This window comes from Sinocyclocheilus anshuiensis, unplaced genomic scaffold, assembly GCF_001515605.1.
Source record: "Sinocyclocheilus anshuiensis isolate Anshui unplaced genomic scaffold, SAMN03320099.WGS_v1.1 C32496594, whole genome shotgun sequence".
Lineage (NCBI taxonomy): Eukaryota > Metazoa > Chordata > Actinopteri > Cypriniformes > Cyprinidae > Sinocyclocheilus > Sinocyclocheilus anshuiensis.
In genome coordinates, this window is record NW_015617191.1 from 1 (window position 1) to 1,043 (window position 1,043).

Genomic DNA, 1,043 nt, shown 5'->3' on the forward strand with positions numbered 1-1,043 from the left:
ATCATTCTAATATGCGGATTTGGTGCTCAAGAAACATTTCTTATTTATATCAATGTTGAAAACAGCTGCCCTGCTAAAACCGTGAATTTTATTTATTTTGATTTTTTTTTTGTATTATTTCTGATGTATAGAAAGAGTTCAAATTAACAGCATTTATTTGAAATATAAATCTTTTGAAACATAAATGTCTTCACTGTCACTTTCAATCAATTTCAATCATTTTTTCTTGCTGAATAAAAGCATTAATATTAAAAAAAGACTTTTAAATAGTATGTGTGTGCATATATGTCATTACGTACCCACTCATGAAGTCTCCAAATATGTACATGCCATTTAAATTGGGATTTTCACAGCCTCTGTAAACATATCCACCTGTGACAGATTTACCCATTTTGTGTGGATATGCGTAAATTGGAAGAACATCATCTAGAAGTAAAAAAGTACATAACATAATAGTACGTAAAAGACTTCATGGGTTGAAAAAGATACTTACTTATCCATCCATCCAATCACAATTAATTACATTTATTCCAAACATTAAGAATTTGAAGGACTGACTTTGGGAGTAACTGTATTCCCACCTAAAGAGCTGTTGGCACAGAGTTTTTTGTCGTAACAAGAGAAGCCCTCTTTTGCTCTCCAGCCATAATTCTGGCCCTTCTCCACAATGTCTACTTCTTCATACTTATTCTGGCCCACGTCCCCACAAAAGATTCGTCCTTTTCCTTCCTTGGTTATCGGATCTCCTCTGTCTACCGAGCACCTCCACATGTTCCTCACCCCATAGGCAAACACCTCCGGACGAGCATTGGGTTCATGCAGAAACGGATTGTCTGGTGGGATTCTATACAGTGGCCCCCTTTCATTGTCATCTACATCAATGCGCAGAACCTTTCCCAAAAGGGCAGATCTAGCAGTAACATCAAGATAAGAGAAGAACAATTATTATAGGCAATCTGTCCTTCTTGCACCAAACTGAATTTAGCTTCTTGTACAATATCAGAGTTGAGTTCCAGACTAATCATCTTAACTTGTTCTGTGCA

At 36.2% G+C, this 1,043-nt stretch overlaps 1 protein-coding gene across 1 annotated transcript; it reads right to left on the reverse strand.

The window, feature by feature from the left end:
* Positions 1-262: 262 nt before the first annotated feature.
* On the reverse strand, positions 263-1,036 carry LOC107682694 (HHIP-like protein 2). The gene is made up of 3 exons (XM_016478861.1): positions 1,032-1,036; positions 582-910; positions 263-426 (listed from the first exon to the last, which is right to left on the reverse strand). Exons 2-3 carry the CDS (start codon positions 769-771, stop codon positions 263-265), a joined length of 354 nt encoding a protein of 117 aa, XP_016334347.1. The 5' UTR covers positions 772-910; positions 1,032-1,036.
* Positions 1,037-1,043: the final 7 nt, after the last annotated feature.